Source organism: Lithobates pipiens, unplaced genomic scaffold (genome assembly GCF_037356315.1).
Source record: "Lithobates pipiens isolate NorthernLeopardFrog02 unplaced genomic scaffold, aLitPip1_a1.2 Scaffold_16, whole genome shotgun sequence".
Taxonomy (NCBI): domain Eukaryota; kingdom Metazoa; phylum Chordata; class Amphibia; order Anura; family Ranidae; genus Lithobates; species Lithobates pipiens.
In genome coordinates this window covers 423,697,983-423,723,605 of record NW_027507748.1, presented here as the reverse complement: position 1 = coordinate 423,723,605, position 25,623 = coordinate 423,697,983, and the positions used below count along the sequence as shown (strand labels likewise).

Below are 25,623 nucleotides of genomic sequence, written 5' to 3'. Positions count from 1 at the left end.
ACACTTTCCAGAGGTTTGAAATCCATACTAGCGATATTAAGGGTCAGGATAACAGATTTGCTCAAATACATTTTTAACCATTTCCCAATTGGCTCACGTGCTTTTACTGTGACACAAGGGCACCACTGCATGAAACTCTGTATGGGTACGGGGTCCCCTTCAAGAGCCATCAGGAGTGTGTGCCCACTGCACTGTGGGGAATGCAATGCACCTGGCTGGTGGGCGAGATCGCCGTCGGCCACGTGCGATCGCATGAGTTAGCACGGGGATTTGTGTGTGTGTGTAAACACACAAATCCCTGTTCTGTCAGGGGAGAGGAGACATATCATATGTTCCTAGGAACAACGATATGTCTCCTCCCCCATAAGTCCTATCCCCATACAGTTAGAACACATCTAGGGAACACACATTTTAACCCCTTGATCGCCCCTTAGTGTTAACCCCTTCCCTACCAGTGACATTTACATAGTCATCAAAGAATATTTATAGCATTGATCGCTGTATAAATGTCAATGATCCCAAAAATGTGTGAAAAGTGTCCATTCTGTCTGTTGCAATGTCACAGTACTGCTAAAATTCACAGATCACCACCATTACTAGTAAAAAATAATAATAATAAAAATGCCATAAACCTTTCCTATAGTTTGTAGACACAATAACTTTTGTGCAAACCAAGCAATATATGCTTATTGTGATTTTTACTAAGAATATGTAGAAGTATATATATTGGTCTAAACTGATGAAGAAATAAAAAAAAAAATAATAATTGGTGGATATTTATTATAGCAAAAAGTATAGCTTTTGTTTATAGCTTAAAAAATAAAAACTGCAGAGGTGATCAAATACCACCAAAAGAAAACTCTATTTGTAGGGAAAAAAGAACGCAAATTTAATTTGGGTACAGCATTGCATGACTGCGCAATTGTCAGTTAAATAGACGTAGTATCAAATTGTAAAAAATGCTCTAGCCAGGTAGGGGGTAAAATCTTCTGGGGCTGAAGTGGTTAAATTAGAGTGTTTCCTAAACCTCTCCAATTCTTGCAAGAGATTGGGCAGGGTTAGTGGTGAAGAAAAGGACATCATCTGCAAATGTGGAATGTTTATGTTCAATATTGCCAATCCGTAACCCCGAAACATTGGGATTAGCATGCACTTTGCAAAGGAAAGCCTCTATCACCAAAACAAACAACATGTGCAATAATGGGCATCCCTGCCTTGTTCTATTGGAAATACTGAACCTCGGCAGAAGGACTCAATTCACCTACACTCTTGCTATGGGGTTGTTATACAGGGCAGAGATCCAGGTTCAAAGTGTAGGCACGGTCTGCCTATAGAAAATTAATCCCAATATGTTAAAGGGTATCTAAACTCTATTTTCAATATGTTTGGTATCATGTCTCACTGTATACAGTTTTCTTAAGCAAATAGTTTTTGTGAATTGATTCCATCTTTTCTTACTTGGTGACCCTGCCAGTAATTGCACTTTCTATTGAAACTCTAAGCTAGCTTGTATTTCAGAGCAGCTGTGTCACCCTGCCATGCTTGCTTCTTAAATGTGTCTATTGGGTAGGCAACCCAAAGAGATTGATTACAGTTAAGCTCTCATAGATCAGCTTAGTACTGAGCTATAAAGCTAGGTTCACACCAATTTTTTTGTGCATTTTGCAAAAACGTACTACAATCCATTTAACATGGTTTCCTGTGATACACATTTACATCTATACATTTGTCAGCTGGTGTGGTTTTGGAAAGGGTCAGGGACTTTTTTCAGATTGCGTGTAATAGACTTCAATGCACCCACACCAAAAAGTGTTGTATTTTTATGCGTTTTCACATGCGTTTTGCGGGGGGGGGGGGGGGGGGGTTCTCTTTACCAAACTATGAATAGCTGGTTGTTAAGGAATGGGCTGGGAAGCCAGCCACCGTGTCCTTAACTACTACAATACAGGGCACTTTTGCCCCCTTCCTTCCCAGCCCGACTCCGTTTTTTATTTTTTGCGATATAAGCGCAAAAAAAGCGGAAATTTGGAAAAAAAACAATATTTTCTTTTTTCTATTTAAAAAAAAATCCAATAAAATCAAATTTTGTCATAAATTTAAGCCAAAATGTATTCTGCCAAAAATTCCGTTAAGTGTATAATAATTGGTTTGTGTGATCACGGACATATGTACGCAAATGATCATGTACATATGTGTGCAGGTGATCACGTACATATGTGTGCAGATAATCATTGGAACATGTGATTTTAGTGGGACATATATGGGGGACATGTGTTTATTTGGGGACATGTGTATTGTGGTGACATGTGTGTTTACATTGTGTGGTGATGTGTGTATTACACTAAACTGGTGATCAGTTAGTAAAAAGCTGTAAAAACAGCTCATACTCACTGATCACCAGCCGGCTGCAGCGATCTGCTCTCCTCTCCTCAGCGATGACTTCTGTGTGAGGAGAGGAGGAGCCGATTGCCTAGCACATCGGGATTGCACCGCTGCGTGGGCACGCGCGCGCGCGATCCCCCTCCTTCTGAAGGACATTCCTGAACGTCCTATCAGAAGTAGAGAGCTCCCACCCGGCCGTATATGTACATTGGCCGGGTGGGAAGTGGTTAACAACCAATGAGTCACCACCAGATGGGTTCCCCGCTAACAGCTGAATGTAAAGAAAAAAAATTGACAGGAATAAACAAATCTGGTCTGGTATGTATTTTAAGTGGAACCTGTGACAGACCTAGCCAGAACAGAGGTGTCACAAGAAGTACTTACTGAGGCCAAGAGTGGTTTGCCCTTGCGACTACGCGCACCCCTTCTCCCGGAGGTGGTACAGGGAGTGGGTGGTACACAGAGGCACAGGCCACCAGCAGGTGTAGTTCCTGAAGAAGTCTGTAGAACTGTACAGGAGGTGAGCTGAGTTTCAGGAACTGACTGAGGGTCTGATGCAAGGTTTAGCGGACAGTCCGGAACACAGCAAGGGATCAGGCACAGGAGACAGTAAACAAGTCCGTGAAACAAGCCAGAGGTCAAATCCGTGTAGACAAGTAAGAAAGTTTGTGAAGCAGGCCAGGGGTCAAATCTGTATGAGCAGGTAAGCAACTCCATTGGGCAGGCCAAGGGCCAAACACGTGTAGGCAGATCGAGCAAAGTCTGTTGAGCAAGCCGATGGTCAGATCAAGGAGAACAGTAGCATAGTCAAGAACAGTCCGGGTCACAGCAGGTAATCAGATATGGCAAAAACAGGAAGCAGGTACAAACAGGAAGCTGACGACAAACTAGCAACCTGTTTGGATGCCAGAGCCATCTGAAATAGCCATGCCATAGCGTGTGTGCCACGGCGCACACCTGTGCGTCATTACGCACACCCGTGCGCCAATGTACACATCTGTGCGCTATCACGCACACTCGCGAGCCACTGCACGCACACGCGTGTCATTTCCACACCATCGGGCCACACACGTGCATTCGCTGGAGCGCCATTCTGCAGCGCATACGTGCAATAGCATGGCAAGTATGGGTGGAGAAGGGGTGGACACCAGACGCCCAAACTGGACATCAGTTCTGGATGTTCCTGGTGGAAGGCTTGAAATCAACCGTGGGGCAGGCAAATTCCTAGCGAGCTCCCATGAGTTGTCCTCAGGAGGGTATGCTTGCCATTGGATCAGTTGCCTGCCCCTCTTTCTGCAGCTCAAAATGGCCTCCACTTCTAATTCGTTCTCCCCGTCCACTTTGACTGGTGGGGCAGGAAGTTCCTTTCTCCCTGGGAAAGAGCCGGACACAACAGGCTTTAACAAGGATGCGTGAAAAACTGGATGTATCCTGTAAGAGTTTGTTAATGCCAGCTCACATGCCACAGGGTTGATCATACTCTTAATTTTAAATGGCACAATAAACCTTGGCCCAAGTTTCCTTGATGGCAGCAATAACTTAAGATTTGCAGTTGACAACCAGACCTCCTCACCAACCTTGAAAATTGGGTTCTCCTTCCTCCCTCGGTCATACTGTCTCTTATAATTGTCCTGAGCTTTCTGTAAGGTATCCCGAATCTTTTGAAAATTAGACTGTATGGAAGTTATCCAGTCTTGAGTGGCAGGAACAGACATTTTAGGAATGGTGTTAAGGAGGAATGAAGGATGGAATCCAAAGTTTGCCCAGAAAGGTGTTTGGTTAGTGGTGGAGTGGATGGAATTATTGTACGCGAACTCGGCGTATGGTAGGAGGGTCGCCCAATCATCTTGAGAGCCAGAACAGAAGCAACGGAGGTAATGCTCCAAAGTTTGATTCGTCCTCTCCGTCTGGCCGTTGCTCTGGGGATGATAAGCTGAAGAGAGGCAAATCTTTATTTCCAAGGTTTTGCAGAGCTCTTTCCAAAACTTGGAGGTAAATTGGAAGCCTCTATCCAAGACTATACTTTTAGGTACACCATGAAGTCTGATTATTTCCTTGAGAAAAATATCCCGTCAGCCAGATGTATTTGGAGACTACGTGCCTTGAAGAGGAATATGTAAATTGTGGGCCAGATTGACATCTAGGAAACAGGTACAAGCACCGGAGTCAATTATAGCTGGCAGGCGGGTTTACTTTTCCGTTAACTGTAAGGAGACAAAGAGAGTCACATACGTCTTAGGTACATCAATGGCTTGAAAGTTCAGAGTTTTGTGAGAAGGACTCACTAGGCCTCCATGGACAACTGTGAAGGAAATGTCTAGTACCCCGCAGTACAGACACAGGTTGGATTGGTGTCTACGCTGCCTTTCTTCAGGGGTCAGAGGAGCACGGACCAAGCCGAGTTGCATAGGTTTGACTTCAGGAGCCGAAGAGGTGGCAGCAGCGGGAGGTTGTACATGGGTTGGGATTGGCCTGGAATCGCTCTGAGCGTCGCTCACAAAAAAACACCTATCCAGCTCGGTGGCTGATTGGATCAACTCCTCTAGAGAGGCTGGGGTTTCCATCCTGGCTAGTTCATCCTTAAGGACCTCGGACAGGCCTTGATGGTACTGGTATTTTAGGGCAGGTTCATTCCAATCAGTATCAGCCGCCCATTTACAAAATTCCATTGTTTAATCCTCTACTGGCCTTCTCGCTTGTGACAGGTTATGCAAGATCGCTTCCGCTGCAGATCATCATTAAGTTGACCCATACTCTCAAAGAAAGAATCAATTGAGTTCAGCACAGGGCTCCTTTGTTCCATCAAACCGTGGGCCCAAGCTTGGGGTTCCTCGGCCAGAAGGGAGATCACAAACCCCACTTTTACTACTTCAGAAGAAAAAGTCCTGGGCTGAAGCGCTAGGTAGAGGGAGCATGTGTTTTTAAAGGCCCTGTACTTTTTTCGGTCACCTGCAAAGCTCTCAGGTGTGGGGACCCTGGGCTCTGGGAGCGCCATTACTACCATAGGATTAGTAGTAGCCTGAGAGGGGGAGACCTCACTGGTAGGTGCGGGAGCTGCGGCTGCAGATGAAGGTGGTCCAGCGAGCTGCTGAAGGCAGCTATCGGTCTGAGTGTATCCCTCTTGCAGCTTTTGGATGGTATCAGTAAGAGCTGAAACCTGCTGGAACAAGATCTCCAGAGGAGAACTTGCTATGTCAGCCTCTGACATCTGGCTGGTTTGTACTGTCACAAGAAGTACTTACAGAGGCCGAGATGCCGAGAGTGGTTTGCCCTTGCGACTATGTGCACCCCGTCCCCCGGAGGTGGTACAGGGAGCAGGGGGAAGGCCAGCAGGTGTAGTTCCTGAAGAAGTCTGTAGAACTGTACAGGAGGTGAGCTGAGGTTCAGGAACTGACTGAGGGTCCGGTGCAAGGTTTAGTGGACAATTCGGAATACAGCAATGGATCAGGCACCGGAGACAGTAAACAAGTCCGTGAAACAAGCCAGAGGTCAAATCCGTGTAGACAAGTAAGCAAGTCTGTAAAGCAGGCCAGGGGTCAAATCCGTATGAGCAGGTAAGCAAGTCCGTTGGGCAGGCCAAGGGTCAAACATGTGTAGGCAGATCAAGCAAAGTCCGTTGAGCAAGCCGAGGGTCAGATCGAGGAGAACAGTCAGGGTCACAGTCAGATATGGCAAAAACAGCAAGCAGGTACAAATAGGAAGCTGACGACAAACCAGCAACCCGTTTGGATGCCAGAGCCATCTGAAATAGCCACACCATAGTGTGTGCGCCACGGCGCGCACACTTGCGAGCCACTGCACGCACATGCATGCCATTGTGCACACAGCACCATCGGGCCGCACACGTGCGTGCGCCGGAGTGCCAATACGCCATGCATGCGTGCCATAGCATGGCAGGCATGGGTGGAGAAAGTCTTTCTCTGACAAGAGGCTTTTGGGGGGGACCGAATCATGGGCCCTGGCATTTGGGGAATGGTGCTCTTTGTGAGCTGTATGCCTGGGGACCCTGGATGTGGTGTTACTTTGGATTCAGGTTCATATCCCCCCAAGACACAGACTCTGGGAACCCTGTAATTTTCCATATTACAAATAGTGACTGATTCATAATGTTGGGGCTCATAGAAGAAGATGCTGATGTCATCAACTCTGCTATTATGAGAAGGTTTTCTTGGATTTGCCCAAAGACTATTCTTAGTTGTTAATTCTGAACAATAGATGGTCATTGAAAGGACTGATCACATTGACCTCCGGAGACGGACTGTCTGGTCACCTAAACTGCCTTAAGTGCTGTGTTAATTAACATGTTAATTATGTAATTGTCTTTTAAGTCGTTGCTATAGGGGAGGGGGGTATCCATGAGCAGCCCTACCTCGTTATCTAACCCCTTGTGTTAAAAGTGTATAAAAAGGCTGTATTCTGTCCAATAAATCATTCAAGATTCTACAAGCTATTTTCAGCTAGACTTGTATTCAATGCAGCTATAATAATATAGATCTCTCTGATGGTAAGGCTGGAGGAAGCGAGATATACTGACGGAAGCACTCAAGTGGAGTGTGGGATAGGATCCGTCACATTGGTGGCAAGCAGTGGGATGCTTCCTGCAGTCTGGGACATCCAAACCTCCACCTGGATCCAAGATCAGGATAACAAATTCCAGTCACCCCAGCGGAGATATGGACCTGGCATCAGAGTTCCAGGGGCTGCTGTAGATCGTCCTTTCAGCATACTCAACAGAACACCACGCCTATTTATTTATTTTTTTAAATGGCGTGGGGGTCCCATCCAAAATCCATACGAGACACTTACCGAGCATGCAGCCCGTCAGGTCATGAAAGGGAGTGGGATGAGCAAGCCCCCCCCCCCCAACCATATTAGGCCACATGCCCTCAACATGCTTTGGGGGTAGAGGGGGCCCCTACTCATTCAGCAAAAAAAAAAAAAAAGTGTAATGTAAAAAATGACAGTAGGCAGTTTTTGAAAAACAAAAATAAAAAACAAACAATGAACCTCGATGTAAATCCATCACCAATCATGAGGTCACCCCTGCCGACCTGAAAAAAAGAAAAGCAGAAAAACGGTCCACTCCCTCTAAAGGGTTCTGCTGTCTGCCAGCTCCGTAAGTCTGACAGTTCTTAAATAACAAATGGGGCGGGGTTCACTCGCTGATGCCAATGTGTGGCCTTTGTGATGTCATCAGCCCAGCATGCCCTGGCATGACGCAACCCCCTCAAAGCAAGCTAAATAGTTAACCTGCTATTATTTAACAGAGTACAGCCCATACACACACTGTAAAAAATATATAAAACGTCTATTTAGAAGTGTATAAAATATACATAAACATTATTCTACTGGGGCTTGACTTAAAATAGTACCATATAGTAGGTACCAAAATAATTTCTGAGCTTACTCGATTTGATATGCAGCAGAAAAAATATCACCGTTGGTGCCAGTCACTGAACATTTGTCTTAATGTAACAGTAAATATTTTTGTGTATTGTTTCCCCTAGAGATATTTTTAACAGGCATTACTATTATAAAATGTCTAGTGAATATAACTGGTGTCATTCTATATTCTAGCCAACACTGGTACAATTTTATTTAACACTACTAGACATTGTTTTTAATGTACTATATTTATCTGGACAATGCTGCCAACAAACAACATTACAGAATGTGTCTCAGCAATGTAATTTTTATAGACCTTCCTGCTTATAGAGAGTGTAAGAGGATAGAAATATACAAACTGCAACTGCTTAGGCAGAGGGGCATAGGTCATCTGAAGTGTGAGATTTGATAATCTGTCATCTGTCTCCCATTTCCTAAGCATGCCAGGTCAGACAGTAGACAAGCAAGCACTTGTCCCCGACACCCCAACTAAAGTGCCAGGCTTATAAGAAAGTAAAGCGGAGATATAAACATAGTCATGTAAAAAAAAAAAAAAAAAAAAAAAAAAAACAAGTACCACACATGCAATTATTTGAGTTTTTTAACATTCTTGAACAGGCAAGCATTGGATCTTCATTCACACAGTTCCTTTAGAGAAAGGTAGTATACTTGCAAAAAAACACATGCTGTAAATTTGACCGTTTCAAATATTTATTCAACAAAATTAACAATAGATATAATTTTATATTATGATAAAAAATAAGTACACTGCTGGCCTCCAAAGCTGGTATTGCACCCTTTGGCAAAAATGCTCGTCAGCATTTTGACTAACTGCTCACCATTCTGACATCCTCCATCCAAAATTCCTTCAGCTGCAACTGAACTGAAGCCCACAAACAGCTGTGTTTGTGGGCTTCCTTGCATGAACTGCCTGTTTCAAATCCTCCACAACATTTCAATTTGATTTAAATTAGAACTTCAACTAGGCCAGTCCACAACCCTCCATTTTTTCTTTTTAACCACTTGACCACTGGGCACTTAAACACCCTTAATAACCAGACCAATTTTCAGCTTTTGGTGCTCTCACATTTTGAATGACAATTACTCAGTTATGCAACACTGGACCTATATGAAATTTTTGTCCTTTTTTTCACACAAATAGAGCTTTCTTTTGGTGGTATTTAATCACCTCTCAGTTTTTAATTTTTTGTGCTATAAAAGAAAAAAGACCGAAAATTCTGCGAAAAAATTAATTTTTCTTCGTTTCTGTTATAAAATTTAGCAGATTAGTAATTTTTTCTTCATAAATTTTGGCCAAAATTATACTACTACAATATACTACAATATACTACTACATATCTTTGGTAAAATTAAGTACAAATTGGTGGATATTATTTGGTCTTTGTGAAAGTTATAGAGTCCACAAGCTATGGTGCCAATATCTGAAAATTGATCACACCTGAAGGACTGAAGGCCTATTTCAATTCTTGAGACCCTAACATGCCAGAAAAGTACAAATACCCCCAAAATGACCCCTTTTTGGAAAGAAGACATTCCAATGTATTTAGTAAGAGGCATGATGAGTTTTTTGAAGTTGTAATTTTTTCCCACAATTCTTTTCAAAATCAAGATTTTTTTTCCTTTTTTTTTTTTCCTACAAAATTGTCATATTATCAGGTTATTTCTCATACACAGCATATGCATACCACAAATTACACCCCAAAACACATTCTGCTATTACTCCCGAGTACAGAAATACCACATGTGTGAGACTTTTACACAGTGTGGCCACATACAAAGGTCCAACATGCAGGGAGCGCCATCAGGAGTTCTGGAGCACCCAGGACAATTCTGACATTTCCCTCCTACATGTAAAAATCATCATTTATTTGCTATAAAATTACAGAGAACCCCAAAACATTATATTTTTTTTTTTTTCAAAGACCCTGGAGAATACAATGGTAGTCGTTGCAAATTTTTATCTCACACGGTATTTGCGCAGCAATTTTTCGAACGCGTTTTTTTGGGGGAAAAAACAGTTTTGTGCTTAAAAAACAGTAAAGTTAGCCCAATTTTTGCATAAAGTGAAAGATGAAGTTATGCTGAGTAAATAGATATCGAACATGTCACTCTTCAAAATTGCACATGCCCGTGGAATGGCGCCAAACGTCGCTACTTAAAAAATCCCCATAGGCGACGCTTTAAATTTTTTTTACTGGTTACATGTTTTGAGTTGCAGAGGAGGTCTAGGGCTAGAATTATTGCTCTCGCTCTAACGTTCGCGGCGATACCTCACATGTGTGGTTTGAACACCGTTTTCATATGTGGGCGGGGCTTACGTATGCGTTCGCTTCTGCATGCGAGCACATGGGGACAGGCACGCTTTTTTTTTTTTTTTTATTGTTCATTTTACTTTATTTATTTTAGTTTGACATTTTTTTTCCCCAAAAATAAATTTTTGATCACTTTTATTCCTATTACAAGGAATGTAAACATCCCTTGTAATAGGAATATGGGGTGACAGGTCCTCTTTACAGTGAAATCTGGGGGTCAATATGACCCCACATCTCACCTCTAGGCTGGGAAGCCTGAAATAATAATTAAAAAAAAAAGATTCTGGCTTACTGGCGAGTTGGTAGAAGCACCGGAGGGCAGTGAGGGGTGGGGGGGGGGCGTCTATGGCTGGGTATTGCAGGGTATCACCGAGTATGGCTGGGTATCTCCGAGTATGGCTGGGTATCTCCGAGTATGGCTGGGTATGGCAATTTATGGCAGGGTATTGCAGAGTATTGGTGGGGTATTGGCGGGTATTGCAGAGTATTGGGGGTACTGCAGAGTAATGGCAGGGTACTGCAGAGTAATGGCAGGGTACTGCAGAGTATTGGGGGGTACTGCAGAGTAATGGGGGGTACTGCAGAGTAATGGGGGGTACTGCAGAGTAATGGGGGGGTACTGCAGAGTAATGGGGGGTACTGAAGAGTAATGGGGGGGTACTGAAGAGTAATGGCAGGGTACTGCAGAGTATTGGGGGGGAACTGCAGAGTAATGGGGGGTACTGCAGAGTAATGGGGGGTACTGCAGAGTAATGGGGGGGTACTGCAGAGTAATGGCGGGTACTGCAGAGTAATGGTGGGTACTGCAGAGTATTGGGGGGTACTGCAGAGTAATGGGGGGTACTGCAGAGTATTGCAGGGTATTGCAGGGTATTGGCAGGGAATTGAGGGGTTAAATTCGGTGAGCAGCGATGTGGGCACTGCAGATGCAGCCCACATCGCTGCTGACACCGATCTCTTTCCCCTCCGCTGTACCGACTGGTACAGAGAGGGGGAGGGAGGAACCGGCGTCATAACATGACGCCGGTTTGTTTACCAGTGATCACTCCGTCATTTGACAGAGCGATCACGTGGTAAACGGCCGTGACGAGCGGCCGTTTACCGTGATCCGTGATCTCGTGTGCGCGCCCCAGGGGGGCGCGCGAGAGTAGAATTCTGGGAGGCCGTTAATTAACGGCCTCTCAGAGTTAAACAACCGCCCTGAAGCCGTTAATCGGCAATGGGCGGTTGTTAAGTGGTTAAACTGTCCATTAGTGGATTTGCTGATGTGCTTTGAATCATTATAATGGAAACTGATTGTTTCCAGGTAAATCTTAATTAATATTTGGACAGATGATATCCTCACTTTCTCACCAAACACACAGATATAGCTATTTAAATTTACTTACCCGGGTTGACTTTCATGATAATTTTGTTAGTTGATGGTTTGCAGGTTGCTAAGAAAGTGAGCTTTTTTTGGTGAAAGTTTTTTGTTTTTAGAGGTGACAAATTATCATCTGATGTAGGACCCAAAATATCCACCACTTGTTTTACTTTAAAAGTTCCTGCTTGATGTGGAACAAACGAAAACATCACATCCTAAAAAAAAAAAAAAAAAAAAAAAAAAGAGCATAAACATAAGACACAAAAAACACTAAAGTACTGATTGCTGTGTATTCTTATTAAAGATCTGGGTAAATTGGTAAATGGATAAATTGTCCTTAATTATCAACAGGCACACAAAATGGTAAAGGAGTAGTTTTGGATTATAAAAAAAAGCAAACGCGTATACTCACCTTCATGCTGCAATGTAGGTCTGATGCTGCAGCTGTTCCCCACCTGCTCTAAGCCCAAGAACTGAGTGTTAGTCCCCACTAGTGATGGACGAACTTCCGACGGGACATTTTGCGAACGTGAACCGCAAACACGGCCAAAAGTTCCCCATGGACACCATTGACTTTAATGGCAGGCGAACCTTAAAAACCTCCAGGTCATATTTTCAGCCCCAAAATACTTACTAGCTGTGCACACATAGTCCCACCACATGGACACTGACATAACAAAAGTATTAAGTGAATCTGGGATCGACAAAAAAAAGCATTAGGTAGGGGGTGCAGGAGATGATCAGTGCCACAGTCAGGGCAGTGCAGTCCTGTGCCAGTGTCCCAGTGTACCAACCTGTGCTTGAGCCCCTCCTTCTGCCCGGCCCCTTCCCCCACCTATGCAGGGCTCCACTGCAGTGGTCCGGAGGTGCCAGTCCAGTGCTGATCCTCAGCCATGGTGCTGGCACTGCCTGCTGATTGGCTTCTCTGCTGCTATCTCCTTCACTGTCTGAAACCAGCACCGCGATAGAGACTGAGCACTGACACCAGCACCGAGATAGAGAGCACTGACACCAGCACCATGATAGAGAGCACTGACACCAGCACCATGATAGAGAGCACCGACACCAGCACCGCGGGAGCACTGACACCAGCACCGCGAGAGCACTGACACCAGCACCGCGAGAGCACTGACACCAGCACCGTGAGAGCACTGACACCAGCACCGTGAGAGCACTGACACCAGCACCGTGAAAGCACTGACACCAGCACCGTGATAGAGAGCACTGAGACCACACCAGCATGGAAATAGAGAGCACTGACACCAGCACCGAGGTAGAGAGCACTAACACCAGCACCGAAATAAAGAGCACTGACACCAGCACCGTGATAGAGAGCACTGACACCAGCACCGTGATAGAGAGCACTGACACCAGCACAGTGAGAGCACTGACACCAGCACCGTGATAGAGAGCACTGAGACCACACCAGCACCGAGATAGAGAGCACTGACACCAGGACCGAGATAGAGAGCACTGACACCAGGACCGAGATAGAGAGCACTGACACCAGGACCGAGATAGAGAGCACTTTTGCGATCATTGTCATTTATACAGCAATCAGTGCTATACAAATGCACTGATTCCTGTGTAAATGACACTGGCAGTGAAGGGGTTAACCACTAGGGAGCAGGATAAGGGTTAAGTGTGTCCTGGGGGGTGTTTCTACCTGTGGGGGGGCGTGGCTACATGTGACACATCACTGATTTCTACTCCTGATCACAGGGAGCAGAGATCAGTGACACTGTCACTAGGCAGAACTGGGAGATGCTTGTTTACATTAGCATCTCCCCGTTGTTCCTCCCCGTGGGACGATCGCGGGTATCCCCACGGCGATCGAGTCCGCAGGACCTGCAATATGACTCAGGGAGGTCCCGGCTGGCAGCACGCACACGAAAATTTAAAGTGACATACCTGTACTCCCATTTGCCTGTCCGTGCCAATCTGCCAACGTACATTGGCGTGCGATGGTCGGGAACCGGTTAAAGTGCCATAATTTGTGTCAGGCTGCATGGGAATACATGTATTCCAGGGGCGTGCGGTGAGGTTAGTGGCTGATGAGGTACTGGCTAGTATCAGAGCCAGATACGCACAGGTTACATATACATTAGAGGGTGAGCAATAATTCTAGTACTAGACCTCCTCTGTAACTCTAAACATGTAACCTGTAAAAAAATTTAAATAGCTGACTATGGAGATTTTTAAGTACTGAAGTTTGGTGCCATTCCACAAGTGTGCGCAATTTTAAAGCATGACATGTTGGGTATCCATTTACTTGGTGTAACATCATCTTTCATAGTATATAAACAAAAATTAAAAAATCAGACTAACTTTAGTGTTTTTTTTTCCATAAAATAGTTTTTCCAAAAAAACGCGTTTGAAAAATTGCTGCGCAAATACAGTGTAAAATGAAAAGTTGCAACAACCCCCATTTTGTTCCTTAGGGTGTCTGCTGAAACAATATATATATTATTTGGGGGTTCTGAGTAATTTTCTAGAAAAAAAAAAAAAAGATGATTATTTTTACATGTAGGAGAGAAGTGTCAGGATTGGCCTTGGGTTGCAAGGGGCTAATTACCACACTTAAGTAATATACAAATAATTATTATATATTGTTTTTAAGGTAATTAACTACATTTTCAAAATCAGTACTCAAGCAGGTGGCTTAATGGACAAATTACTGAAGTTTGAAGTTACAACTTCCAACCAGTAATTTCACAGTAAATAGATAAATAATACATGATTATCTTATAACATATAGCATAATAATATATGATTTAGCTCATACCTTTTCAACAACAGCAGATTCTCATTCTCCCTCTTAACTGTGTGAGAAAATAAACACGTTTTTTCCTTGTAGTTAGGAGGGCTACAGTGAGAGGAGAGCCTTCACTGCAGCATTTTTATTGGACAGCTTGGGCCAATGGTACTTTACCATTGGTACAAGGCTCCAAGCTATCTATTGAGCACAGTGCCTCTGACAAGAAGTGAGGAGAGGCACTGTGAGCTCATCCTCTCAGTCTGCTGCAAACAGATCGTGCCAACTTGTATTTAAACTGGCCGCTCTGTATGTAGCTTCTGACAGGCTGTGCAAAGAGCCCCCCCCCCCCCCGTATCTCTGTGACCATACATATCATGAGCCCCATATTGACCAGTGGTGGAGTAGGACTTTGGCTACAATACCTCACCCCCCCCCCACATTTGGGGTCTTTGTAACCCCATGTCGCTGAACTACCGCCTATTAAAGAGGAAGTAAACCCTGATGGGTTTACTTCCTCTTTCATTCCCTGCAAAGGTAAAGCATAATGGACTACTATGCATCGCATAGTAGCCCCTTATGTGTCACTTACCAGACACAGGAGCCAGCGAAGTCACCGCTGTCCCCTGTAGTCCGGAGCATCCATCTTCTCGGTGGGTCTCGCTGCTCCGCAACTGTCATTCGGCAAAGCCGCGATTACGTCACTCCCGCACATGCGCGTGGGAGCCGCCACTCGCGGCATATTGCCGTTGACCACAGCAAGCTCAGTTGCGCCTACGCGCCGCTGTCTACGGCGCATGCGCCGTAGACAGCGGTGCCTGTCTTTCGGCAAATATCTCCTAAACTGTGTAGGTTTAGTAGATATTTCGTGGACCTACAGGTAAGCCTTAATCTAGGCTTACCTGTAGGTCAAAGTTGGTTGTAAGTATTTACAACCACTTTAAAGCTATTGTGGTAAGCACTTTCTATAACTAATACTAATACTAATAACTAATTATAACTAATTATATTATGAGGTATTTATGCTACTAACTTACAGCAGCACATGGCCAAATTTTAAATCAGTCTTAGTTAGGACAGTAGCTCTGTGTATTTAATATAATAAAAAAAAAAATAGCTCCATACTTTGTTTTTCTGAAACACAGTCTCATCAGGACTTCTTTAGCCACTTAAGGACTGCCTAATGCTGATATACGTTGGCAGAATGGCACGGCTGGGCACAAGCACATACAGGTACGTTGCCCTTTAAGAGCCCAGCGCCGCTGGCAGCACACTCGCGACCCGATCCTGATTGCCGCCGGTGTCCCGCGATCGGGTCACAGAGCTGAAGAACAAGGAGAGGTAAGTGTAAACAAACCTCTCCCGTGCTTCCTAATGAGCCTGTCACTGATCGTCTGTTCCCTGTCACACACCAAGCCATGCCCCCTACAGTAAAAAAACACACACACACTTATCCCCTACACTGCCCCCTAGTGGTTAACCCCTTCACTGCCAGTGACATTTTTACAGTAATCAGTGCATTTTTAATCGCACTGATCGCTGTATTAATGCCAATGGTCCCAAAAATGTGTCAAAATTGTCCGACATGTCCACTATAATGTCGCAGTCACAGTAAAAATCGCTGATCACCGCCATTACTAGTAAAAATAAATATTAATAAAAATGCCATAAAACTACCCCCTATTTTGTAGTCGCTATAACTTTTGCGCAAACCAATCAATAAACACTTATTGTGATTTTATTTTTTACCAAAAATATGTAGAAGAATATGTATCGGCATAAACTGAGGGATATTTATTATAGCAAAAAGTAAAAAATATTGCATTTTTTTCAAAATTGTCACTCTATTTTTGTTTATAGCGCAAAAAATTAAAAACGCAGAGGTGATGAAATACCACCAAAAGAAAGCTCTATTTGTGGGAAAAAAAGGACGCCAATTTTGTTTGGGAGCCAGGTCACACGACCACGCAATTGTCAGTTAAAGCGACACAGTGCCGAATCGCAAAAAGGGGCCTGGTCCTTTAGCTGAAAAATGATCCGGGGCTTAAATGGTTAGACATGCATTGAGTCAGAATGGACATATGGAAGCTTGCTTTTGAAGAATCAATCTAGGATTATATCATCTACATTTTTCTATAGGCTCTTAGCCCTTGTACACATTCCGACGGAAAATGTCGATCGGACCGTGTTGTCAGATAATTCGACCGTGTGTGGGCTCCATCGGAATACTGTTTCCGTCGGAATATCCGATGGACCAAGTTTTCCAGCTTGGCTATAAAACTTTCCGACAACATGATCCAATCTGACCTTGTCCGATCATGTGTAGAGAATTCCGATCAGACAAAGTGCCACGCATGCTCAGATCAAATTCCTACACCAAAGCTATTGGCTACTAGCCTGAACGTAGTCCCATCATAAGGAAATAACGTCATCACGTTCTGAACGATCGGATTTTCCGACAACTTTGTCCGACTGTGTGTGTGCAACAGTTTCAGACAAAATCCGTCGTACAAAATCCGATGGATTTGGTTGTCGGAATGTCCGACCGTGTGTACGGGCTAAGACTTAAGTACACTTTACACTGAATATTAAATTAATGTGTTACAATACAATATGCCAAGTACCATGGGAGACTGTTCCTATTCCAGTAGCTAAAGGGATGTAAGAAGGGGGTGGCAGCTATCCAAACCAATGGAGCAGACACTACATATAATAACACACACACACACACACACACAAATATATGTATATATATATATATATATTAATATCCCACTTTAACAATAGAGGTTTCTGCAAGATGGTGCGTTTATGACACATCGACAAAATTATTGCAGGTATGCTTGCATACAGTTTTTTCCTAGCAATTTTAAAGAGATTGTTTGAACATTACTCAAAGTTTCATTTGGTTAGGTTTAGGTCTAGGAACACCTTAAAGAAACTGTATTGTTCCGTTTTAAACATTACAAGTACAAAGAATGTTATTCAAGTTGTCACTATTGTGATCATGTTACAGAATACAGCTATTGAACTTAGTTAACAGATGCATACAGAGATAAAAAAGACAGAAATTCATGTTAACAGATTTACCAAATCTTGGACAGCTTTATCTGTAATGCTAATGCTTTTCAGATCTAGAAAGCCGTTTTTGTACCTGTGAATGTCCTGGCTCTATCTTTCCATTAGCTGGAGAAATATGAAAATGGGATATCTTGTGAAAGCTGAACACCACAGGGAGAAATTGAGACTCATTTTTTAGCGAACAGAGAATATCGATCCTTTCACCAATCAAGCATTCCTTAAAATTGTATGTTGTCCCTGGACTGAATGTTAATGCGACCGGGAAAGCAGAGCCTGTGGCAGCCAGTTCCACATAGTGTTTCTTTTGTCCTGCAATGAAAATAAAAAAAAAGCAAAGACGGCAATGACAATGTAATAGCTTTAATTCAATCTTGCAAATCATTTTCATCTTTGTCATTTAACACACTAGGGTTGATGTACTAAAATTGGAGAGTGCAAAATCTGGTGCAGCTCTGCATAGAAACCAATCAGCTTCCAGGTTTTATTGTCAAAGTTTAATTGAACAAGCTGAAATTAGAAGCTGATTGGCCAACAAGCACAGCTGCACCAGATTTTGCACTCTCTAGTGCTACCAGAAAACATAAACTGCTATTAATGCTTGAAGGTATTTTTTTGAATCTTTCCCATTTTCTCCACAAATGTTGTGAAGGGACCCAAACAGTACAACAAAGCAGTAGGCAAAAAAACATGTAGATACACCAAGGGTACACTTATACTAGCACCATTACCAGGGCCTGGGTGCAGTTCAGCGTAGTGGGCCAATTTGTATAGTGTGAGTGCTCCGAACCGCGCCCGGGACCAGTTAAGCATAATGTGCCCAGGACCACTTGGAACGGTGGTCCTGGGCACGGTTCACTTGCGATCCAGTACGGTTTGCTGGAGCGAACCCTGGCGAAGTACAGTTCTAACATAGAGAAATGTGTAGTGAAACAGGGCTTACTGGTATGGGCGTCTGCATTTTTTTTTTGGGGGGGGGGCATCATTTTAAGGTCACCCATTCTCGACAATATCATGAAGAGGAGGGGCTTAGTCATTATCACATAAAATGCAAGCAAGGGTCTCCCATATAAATGCTCCTTTAGAGCAGTTCAAGGCAGGGCCCCAAAGAATAGATCCCCTTTACTTAGTCTTCTTACTCTTACCTTATTTTCACCTCACTATGCCCATCAATACTGCCTCACTGTGCCCATCAATGGTTCCTCACCAGTGCCCATCAAATGCAACCTCATCAGTTCCCATCAAATGCAGCCTCACCAGTGCAGATCAAATGCAGCCTCACCAGTGCAGATCAAATGCAGCCTACCAGTGCCCATCAAATGTAGCCTCATCAGTGTCCATCAAGTGCCCATCAAATGCAACTCCATCAGTGCCCACTAAATTAAGCTTATCAGTGTCCATAAAATGCAGCCTCACTGTGCCCATCAAATTCAGCCTCACTGTGCCCACCAATGCAGCCTCACTGTGCCCACCAATGCAGTCTCACTGTGCCCACCAATGCAGCCTCACTGTGCCCATAAAATGCAGATGCACTGTGCCCATCAAATGCAGACACACTTTGCCCATCAAATACAGATGCACTGTGCCCATTAAATGCAGCCTCATGGTGCCCATCAAATGCAGACTCACTGTGCCCATTAATGCAGCCTCACTGTGCCCATCAAATGCAGCCTCACTGTGCCCATCAAATGCAGACTCACCTGTGCCCATCAAATGCAGACTCACCTGTGCCCATCAACTGCAGACTCACTGTGCCCATCAACTGCAGCCTCACTATGCCCATCAACTGCAGCCCCCTCAGTGCCCATCAACTGCAGCCCCCTCAGTGCCCATCAACTGCAGCCCCCTCAGTGCCCATCAACTGCAGCCCCCTCAGTGCCCATCAACTGCAGACTCCTCAGTGCCCATCAACTGCAGACTCCTCAGTGCCCATCAACTGCAGACTCCTCAGTGCCCATCAACTGCAGACTCCTCAGTGCCCATCAACTGCAGACTCCTCAGTGCCTATCAAATGCAGACTCCTCTGTGCCCACCAAATGCAGCCTCACTGTGCCCACCAAATGCAGCCTCACTGTGCCCACCAATGCAGCCTCACTGTGCCCACCAATGCAGCCTCACTGTGCCCATCAACACAGCCTTACTGTGCCTATCAATGCAGATTCTCCAGTGACCATCAATACTGCCTCATTGTGCCCATCAATGCAGACTCACCAGTGCCCATTAATACTGCCTCACTGTACCCATCAATACTACCTTATTGTGCCCATCAATGCAGCCTCAGTCTGTGCCCATCAATACTGCCTCACTGTGCCCATCAATGCAGCCTCAGTCTGTGCCCATCAATGCAGCCTCAGTCTGTGCCCATCAATGCAGAATCTGTCTGTGCCCATCAATACAGAATCTGTCTGTGCCCATCAATACAGAATCTGTCTGTGCCCATCAATGCAGTATCGGTCCATGCCCATCAATACAATCTCGGTGTGTGCCCATCAATGCAGACTCAGCCTGTGCCCATCAATGTCGCCTCGGCCTGTGTCGATCAATGCAGTCTTGGTCTGTGCCCATCAATGTAGACTCGGTCTATGCCCGTCAATGTAGACTCGGTCTATGCCCATCAATGCAGACTAAACAGTGCCTAAATCTCTTGCTATGTCATGGAGCCTCCCAGACCGCCTTTTCCGTCAATCACAGGAGGAGCCTCGAGTCTAGGAGGCAGGACTTTGTTACAGCGCAGCCGAAGAGTTCAGACGCAAGCTCTGTGACGTGTAATGTACATGGGGGAAGGGGAGAATTCGACATTTGGATCCACAGATAAAATCAACCCCAGGGCGGGTGGCCTACCACAAAGACCCTTTGAGGACACCTTGACGATCCCTGATTCCAGGGGGGGCACTTGCCCCACGTTGCGGAACCCCATGCTTGCTGGTTTGGTTAGAAAGGAAGTGTGCCCAGGAACACTTGGAAGTACACATCAGTGTGAGCCTAAAAAATCTGCGCTCAGTGATGTGTAATAATAATTAAATGAATAAACAAATACAATTTAAATCAAACAGCTGCACTCACATATACCTGAATACTGGATAACAGCAAGCACAAACCTAGAAATGTTGAGTTACCTGTTTAAGAACCAAGCAAAAAAAAAATAGAGCAATCAACTAACACAGCAGGCTTAATAAGTGTGATAAGTGATTATCCACACATAATATTATTCATCTGTGATTCCCAACAGTGCTCCACCACAGTGCCATGAAAACGCTTACCAGATGGTTAGACCATTAATATAGGAGGTCTAACAGTGCTTATTGTATACCAGGGACACTGTTGGATATGGAACAGAAGGCTTTCCACTGCTGCACAAGCAATCAAAAGTTCTCCAAAAAAACATCAGACATGAGAAGGAAGAACACCGAACCTGATTGAGTATACTGCATAACCACCATTTATTTATTATATAGAGAGATACTCACAAGAATAAAATACAAAACGCATGTAAGAAAACTCCCCTTGGCTGACAGGGTGTGATTATGTCAGTGCTAGCTCTGCGTTTTGTCACAAAATACGTCATCAAGGGGGCAAGTGGGTAGCGCTGACACCATCCATATCAAATATAAAGGCTACAATACAGAATACCTAATAAGCCATTCCCTCTCTATGTTTGACTGTACAGCAATAATAAGGAAAAAAATCACCCTTACATAATGCCTCCACAATTAAAAAGATTAAAACCAACAAGTCAAAAATGTAAAATAAAAATTTAATAAACCATAAATCAAAATTTGGTTGTCAATCACTTCTCTTTGGCATCAGGTGTTAATGCCATCTTGTGGCCAAAAATTAAAATTGCAACTCCAGTGTCAAAAGACTTTAAAACAGTGTTAAACCCACAAGCAAACATAGTTACATAAATAGTCTGGCTGAAAAAAAGACACAAGTCCATCTAATTCAATCAATAAAAGGGAAAAAATATATACAACATTTATTACATTGCAGTTTACCATTTCTTATATGTGATGGCTAAATTTGTTTACTTTTTTAGGCTTTCTTTCTTCTGTTTTCATCTGATCTGACCAGTAAGTAGTTTTTTGAAAGAACAAGCTCTCCAGCGGATGTAGCAGTTACAGAGATGAGATAAACCATTTAACACTGGCAGGGGTGCTTGCAATAATTAGCTTTTATTTATTTATGTAAAACCTTTCTCCTAAAAGGCAAACATGGGTTGCTGCAACTGTTTATAAAGTATTACTTGGAGTTTTGCTTCAATTTGTTAGTGTATTTAAATCTGCTAATCCATTTAACACTCCCCTCCCCCAGACTGACAATGCTGTTGTTCAAAAGGTGCCCTTGTGCTCATTCACCCAGAGTGAGGGCCCTCCAATACAGCAGGTGTGTTACTAGCCAGATAACCAAGTGAAAACAAAGGGAAAAACTAAGAAAAGTCACCACATCTAATGGCTGGTAAGCTGCATTATATTGCCTTTTTGGATTTGGGTTTAGTGTCACTTTAACTTGTGTTAAAAACATTTATATTTTTTAAAATATAAATTCAAAACATAACAGGTTTGCTTACATTCCAAGAAGTGGCAGACTACCAAAAATAAATAAATAAAATAAGAAGAAATATATAAAAAAAAAAAAAAAAACACAGAAAAAAAACACCACACAAGGGTCTAAAACAACAAGTCCCTTTAGGAGCTGTTATGGCTTCATAGCCTACTTTGATCACTGGCTGCAGAAAAATGCGACAAAATCATGACAGCTGGAGGTTAAAATGTTCCTATCCTGAACATGATTCTTCTGCGTTCAGGAGGTTGAGGGAAGTTGAAGCTCCCCTAACTGTGGCACCTCCTAAACTCTGCTAAAAGCCTATGCTTTTAGCCCAAAGCTCCTAAACTCAAGTTTAGGAGCTGCTAGTGTATATGGAGCCTTATGCCGCGTACACACTACAAGACTTTCTGGCAGACTAGGTCCGACGGTCTTCCCGACGGACTTTCGGCAGAGTTCCGACTGACTTTCTGAACAAACGGACTTGGCCACAGACAATCACATCAAAGTCTGACGGATTCGAATGTGATGTATGACTGGACTAGAATAAGGAAGTTCATAGGTAGTAGCCAATAGCTGCCCTAGCGTTGGTTTTTGTCCGTCGAACTAGCATACACACAAATGGATTTCTCGAAAGGAACTGGTTTTAGTGGAAAAATTTGAAACATGTTCTATTTCCAAAGTCCATCTGATTTTTAGACAGCAAAGGTCCGATGAAGCCCACACACGATCAAATTATCTGGCGGATTCATTCCATCGGACCTTTGCTGTCAAAAAGTCTGGTCGTGTTTACGCGGCATTACTGTTATTAATAAAACATTTAAGGTTCAATTATATATTGAGTCTTAATGGACAATAAGATTTTATCAAAAATATCCATCACGTTTCAAGCTGTGAAATCTCCCTTCTGCTATTGATACCATGCTAATGTGGCATAAACGTATCAACGCCAATGCTGGATTCTGTCAATAGATTTTGCTTCAAAACACAATAAAAGACTTGTAGTCTTTGATTTAACACTTAGCTTTGCAATGACATTGAACCTGGAGTCATACAGTGGGCAAGAAGGGTCATTGTTTATGTTTGTAAAAGGGATCACTTCTGCATATAATAAAGAGAACATGGATTAACATTATAACAGACTCATAGCTTTTGCAGCTGTGAATTTTGTGACTACCACAATGTATTATTATGCCATTGACATGGCTGTGAAAGGGACAGCTGTGTGTACAGAATGTTTTTTGGCAGTCCACAGGTTATGAATTATAACCCAATTAGATATTTAAAATAAACAAAGGTGCATTGGTGGTGTAAAATATTTTTTAATAATAGAAGATTTTTTTTGTATTTTTTCTGCTTGTCTGATATTACCCAAACGCAACTATTAATCACACACTTTTCTTTCTTCTTGAGTGCTGAGCCAACCTGTTGTGCTTTTCATACCAGGGATCTAATATTTATGCACCTTTCCTGTTTTATGATACCCACCTTTATTACTCATTTGTATGTCTGCATGTGACTGGAGGAATCCATCTTTGCTTCCTACTATTTCAAACCTCATGAAGAGTGCATAGTCCTGCTGGAATGGAAGTTCATTTGAATCAATGTCTTCATTTTGCCTAAAAGAAATATAAATCCTGTGAGATTTAGATTTAAAACTGAGAGTTTTCCCAAGAACCTGGTCTACTTAGCAGAAAGTGTTTTAGGCTTTTTTCTTGCATGTCCCCCTCAGATCTACAGCTGATGCACAATGGTGTTCTACTTACACAAGGGTTGTTTAGCATAACAAAGCACACAGAAGTATTTCAGCCTCCTAATTGTTTTATCATACAGCTCTGGCTATTTCTCTTTAGGACAGAGCTGCTCTAGTCTCAGTCTGTTTACATGGTTCTGTCAGTCACTAGACTGGACCTCTTGTTTGCTCATGTACAGTCTGCTACTTGCTTAGTTCAGACATTTGTTTTAACATGACTATCTCTGTCCTTTCACAATCAAGTTTCAAACTAAAAAACGTGTGACTTGCCCCTCTGACTATATAGGCCAGACAGACCTGAGCACACACTGCCAAAGTATTGAGGTGAAATAACTGACTAGAGAATACCCTTTTGTAGGTAACACCCACTTGACTCAAACCAGTTTCACACCTACTTGCAGACCCTTTTCCTGCTGAAAATGCATTATCTGCATCTTTACACAGTGACATTCTCTCTGTTACATATCCACCCCTATGTTTTTAATCAGGGGGCTAGAACACACACAAACACTCACAGCAATGACCAACATCTCTTTACCTTACAGTATACACACCAGGACAATAAGGGCTAGTTTACACTTGCTTCAAAACAAGGCTTCAGACACGCTTTGTTAAAGCTCTCTGAACGCCAGTCAAAGCTCTGTCACTAAATAAAGCGTACAGTCCTATTTAGTGGTTTTGCTTGGTGCTTGGATGAGGCTTCAATGAGACTTTGGTGGGGCTTCAATGAGGCTTTGGTGGGGCTTCAATGAGGCTTTGGTGGAGCCTCAATGGGGCTTTGGTGGGGCTTCCATTAGGCTTCAGTGGGGCTTCAAGGGAGCTTTGCAATAGACTTCTATGGGGGCTTTGAAGATGCTTTGAAGCACCACTAAAACTACAGGAGGTATAATTTTTGAAGCAAAGCTGAAGCAAAGAAAAAGCAAGGTGTAAACAGAACTGTAAGCTAATCATTTTATTTAGTGACAGGAGCTTTGACTAGCGTTCAGAGAGCTTTAACAAAGCCTGTCCGAAGACTTGTTTTGAAGCAAGTATAAACTAGCCGTCAATGTGTGTTGAAGCCAAAGCAATTGTAAATAAGCCCTAACTGTCACCCACCTTTTCAGGAAATTTCTGCCATTTATGACCATCATAGGTACTCTCTGGCCTTGTAGTAGCACTGGCCCCTCTCTCCATGCTGATCATAACCCTCTATTCTCCTGGGAGCTCAGAATTATGGTGTATGCTGGCTCAATAAATCCACCCATCCCCTCTCTACATAACCAAAATTTAGCAGCGTGGGAGGAGAAAACAGAAACACTATAGAGCAGCATTTCTTAACCAGGGTTTCATGGAATCCCAAGGTTCCTCCAGCGGTTTCTAGGGGGTTCCTTGAGCAGTGAGTAAGTTCTGCCTTTCAGATAAGTAACCACTGACAACAAGGATCCTGTAAAGGGGATAGTCTTCCTAATGACCACACATGTAAGGAGCATCATTTCCACTGACCATCACACTAATGTATCATGAGGTATAGATATAGTAATTATTAGCAGGGGTTTTTTGAGTCTGTAAAGTTATTTTAAGGGCTCCTCTATATTAAAAAAAAAGTTGAGAAAGACTGGTTTATAGTGACAGCTCTGATTCTGCTAGGGCTGCTATTGGAATAAAGAGGGGTCTTTAGGCATTTGGTCAAGATCAAGAAAAGCCATTTTGCTTTCGTAGTGAGAATCTAAAAGCATGGCCATACAGCAGCCATCTCTACATTTTTTTAACAAACAAGGTTGGTTTTTACTGGAAAAAATATGGCACGATACAATCTATATAACAAAATTAATGACAAAGCAGTTCTTGTAGTGAGAGAGTAATGGTCGGAGATCATACATCGTATGCAATTGTACATTCAAGTGTCAGAGAACTATGATATAAGACAAGGAAACTGAGTAACATATATACTCCTGGGGGAAAAAAAAAGGGGGGGGCTGTGTATTACATAACTTAACATATCATGAACAAGAGCAAGCAGCCAAAGAACCAATCAGAGGATCAAGATTGATCG

At 43.3% G+C, this 25,623-nt stretch overlaps 1 protein-coding gene across 2 annotated transcripts in view; it reads right to left on the bottom strand.

The window, feature by feature from the left end:
- The window catches only part of CFAP47 (cilia and flagella associated protein 47), a 681,345-nt gene that overhangs the window by 584,664 nt on the left and 71,058 nt on the right, over positions 1-25,623 (bottom strand). For both annotated transcript variants that reach the window (XM_077482554.1, XM_077482555.1), the window contains exons 8-10: positions 23,327-23,457; positions 17,373-17,608; positions 11,489-11,678 (exon numbers count right to left, since the gene is read on the bottom strand). In XM_077482554.1, the coding sequence (XP_077338680.1) occupies positions 11,489-11,678; positions 17,373-17,608; positions 23,327-23,457 (557 nt within the window). The remainder of the gene's footprint in view (positions 1-11,488; positions 11,679-17,372; positions 17,609-23,326; positions 23,458-25,623) is intronic.